We start from the raw sequence: 3,153 nt of genomic DNA on the forward strand, positions 1-3,153 counted from the left end.
GGGGCGGCTGTGGGGCAGCCATGGGGCTGGGAAGTTGGGGGTCACCCCCCTGCTCTCCCGGGTTCCCCCTTCCCTCCTCGAGCTCCGTCTCCCTCTTGGGGAGGAGGGACCCACTTCCCCCAGCCCCCCGCGCTATGGGGCAGCCCCACAGCTCTCTGCCCCCCCCTCCCCCGGCGCTATGGGGCTGCCCCACAGCTCTGTCTCTGCCCCACAGCTACAACTACTGCCGGGAGGACGAGGAGATCTACAAGGAGTTTTTTGACATCGCCAACGACGTCATCCCCAACCTGCTGAAGGAGGCGGCCAACGCCGAGCCCCACGGCGAGGGGGAGGCCCAGGTGGGGCGCCCCACACATCGGGGGGGACGCTGCGACCCACACATTTGGGGGGAGGATGCACTTGGGGGGTGCCCCACATCTGTCCCTGCCCTGGGGTGCTGGGTTTTGGGGGGTGAGGGCACCCAGGTGGGGCACCCCACACATTTAGGGGGGGCTGTAATTGGGGGGTGCCCCACACTTGGGGGGCGTCCCACACACGAGGAGTGCCCCACACTTGGGGGTGTCCCAGGGGGTGCCCCACATCTGTCCCTGCCGTGGGGTGGTCGGTTTTGGGGGGTGGTGGGGCTCCCCTGAGCAGGGACGGATGTAGGAGCATGTCTGCTGCTTGCTTGGGAGCTTGAGGGGTTGCTGTGGGTTGCTGTGGCTCGCTTCCACCACTGCCTAGGGCGCACTCGGAGCGGAGCAGCTGGGAGCCCTCACTTCCAGCCCCCCCTACCCCATCCCTGCCAGTCCCCCCCCCACCAGCCCCGGGCTGAGGACACGTGGCCTGCGCTTGCTCTGCCCTGATTGTCCCTCGCAGGATTTCCTTCGGCACATGGCACTCGAGCGGCTGCGAGAAGCTTCCTCCAGCAAATCCCTCTCCTCGGAGGCGGCTGTCCCTTCCATCGCCTGCTCTTTTCCCATTCCCATTTCCTGCGGCTGGTTGCGTTGCCCTAATAGAGGTTTGGCATCGCTGTTTCGCACACCCTAGTGGGAGAGGGGATGTGTTTATCACTTTTCCTGGAGATTATCTGTTTAAGCACTCTCTGACAGTTACAATAACAAGGGCAGCGCGTTGTGTTTCCCAGCAAAAGGACACTCGCTGCTGAAAGATGTATAGCACTAATTAGAAATACATAACATCCGGCCACATGGCAGCCTTCTCCCGGCCGCTCCATTTCCTGAGCTCAGACGACTTTGACGACAGTTGGTTTATGTTTTCCATGAATATAATGTTCTCAGAGAAACACAAATTTCTCCCCGTTACAAAAGTCCCCATTCTCTCCATTCTCTCCCTTTCCCCCCCCCGTGCACCCTTCCCTCGGCGAAGCAGGTAGATTTATGGCCACAGCTGGGCTGGGTGGGAGCAGAGCCCGCAGCCCCTGCGTGGGACGCAGCCTGGAGCCCAGGTAGACACTCGCAGAGGGCGCTGCCGCTCCCCAGGCTCTCAGCAGAGGAAACTGCCTCCTGGTAGAAAAACAGCGCTCTCCGTGCACACCAGGGCTCAGCTGGAGAGAAAAACTTCTCTTTCCTACACGTGAAGAAGCAGGAGGACTCTTCTACAGCTCAGAGGGGTTTTGTGATCTTCAGACAAACCCCCCATCGCTGGTTCCCGGTTGCTTTCTCTCTGTGCTCGCAGTCTGATGCTCATCAGCTCCCTTTTTTTCCATCCCCTTTCCCTCCTCTTGCTCTTGGACTCTGCTTCAGAGCAGATAGCCCGGGCACCACTTTAGAGGAGTCTGGGTCCAATCTCCAGCTCGCAGCAAGCAGCAGTGAGTAGTACGAGGACATTTTTTCGGAGGTCCTCGCCTGCTGGATGGGAGCAGGGCAGTTGCTCTGCTGAGTGTAACACAGGTTAGGTGTAAGGGCGGCTAGATGTAAGGGAGGTGGGAAGATGGAGCATGCTCAAGGAGGGGAAATCTTAGAAGGTTTTAGCTGCTGAAATGAATTCCTATTGAATATGGAAAAACTGCTGTATTTCAGATGTTTATAGCTTGGCCAAGTGCGGACAGATTTCTAGTAGGACAGGAAAACTCTCTGTTAAAAAGGTTATTCTGCAGCAAAATCTCAGATCCCCTTTCCAGGATTTGCAGTTGCTAGATTAGCTCAAGGAAAAGGTTGTAAGTGTTTTTTTTTTCTAACAAGGGTAAGCCACTATCTTGTTTCCTAGCCTCATTCTCACAAGTAGCCGAACTGTTTTGGCTAAAGATTTCCGGAAGAATTCGGGCTGAGACAGGCACCCAGCATGGAAACTTCAGCTCCGATAGTTAAAGTCTGAGCCAACTGGAAAAAGGGTCTTATGAGTGGCCAGTGTCAGGCAGGCTTAATAACACCGAGCTCAAACCCTGCCTGCAGAAACCTGTCAGAGCTCATGTCCCACTGGCCGGTCCAGCAGCGGGACCCCTCCCCGTGGGGTGGATTTGCAGAAGGCTGCAGATTTTCTGGGTGCAGAAGGACAGGTCTTTGAGGCAAATTCAGCCTTTGAATGCAAATTACCCAGGCGGTTGGTTGGGAGTGTAAAGCGTTTGAGGACTTTTCCTGCTTTAAAATACTCTGCCTGCTCCTTTCTAGCCCTGTGCGGCGTTGCGCATCCCTCTGAGTTTTGCTGGTGTAGTGGATGTGGGGCTACAAGGGACAGATCCAGCTTGAGGAAGCTGCCAGAAGGTGGGTTTTTAGGCTGGCTCAGCTCCCTGCTGTGACTGCAGCGTGGCTCCACGGACCGTGGGTCGGTGTAGTGTGTGGTGAGGGTGTGGGGTTACCCCCAGTCAGCCTTGGCTGCAAACGCCGCGAGTCCTGGAGCCCTGACCTTGCGCTGTGGTTTAACAAGCAGTTATCTAGGTAGTGGTGCCAGCCTTCCCCCCCCTCCACTCCCCCCCACCCAATAAAACTCTTTTTCTTTTTTTTTTCCCGTTTTCTCTGTTTTTTGGGGGTTTTTTAGGGGGGGTAGGCCCGAGTTCCCATGATCCTCCGCGCGCGCGGGTCGGGTGAGGGAGGGGAGCTCCCGTCATGCTTCGCGGCGCGGTTCTGGCGGTCGGCCTCGCGCCCCGCCCCCTCCCTCCCGCCTCCGCCAATCAGGCGGCGGCTTTCCCTTGCGCGACGGCGGGGGCGGCCAATG

The 3,153-nt window shown here is 57.8% G+C and overlaps 1 protein-coding gene across 1 annotated transcript in view; it reads left to right on the top strand.

Annotated features, from left to right (window-relative positions):
* Positions 1–3,153, top strand: part of LOC106900306 (menin-like) — a 13,857-nt gene that overhangs the window by 5,447 nt on the left and 5,257 nt on the right. Inside the window, exon 3 of the mRNA XM_014962321.1 lies at positions 196–558. Within this exon, the coding sequence (XP_014817807.1) occupies positions 196–558 (363 nt within the window). The remainder of the gene's footprint in view (positions 1–195; positions 559–3,153) is intronic.

Source organism: Calidris pugnax, unplaced genomic scaffold, assembly GCF_001431845.1.
Source record: "Calidris pugnax isolate Ruff unplaced genomic scaffold, ASM143184v1 scaffold1921, whole genome shotgun sequence".
Taxonomy (NCBI): Eukaryota; Metazoa; Chordata; class Aves; order Charadriiformes; family Scolopacidae; genus Calidris; species Calidris pugnax.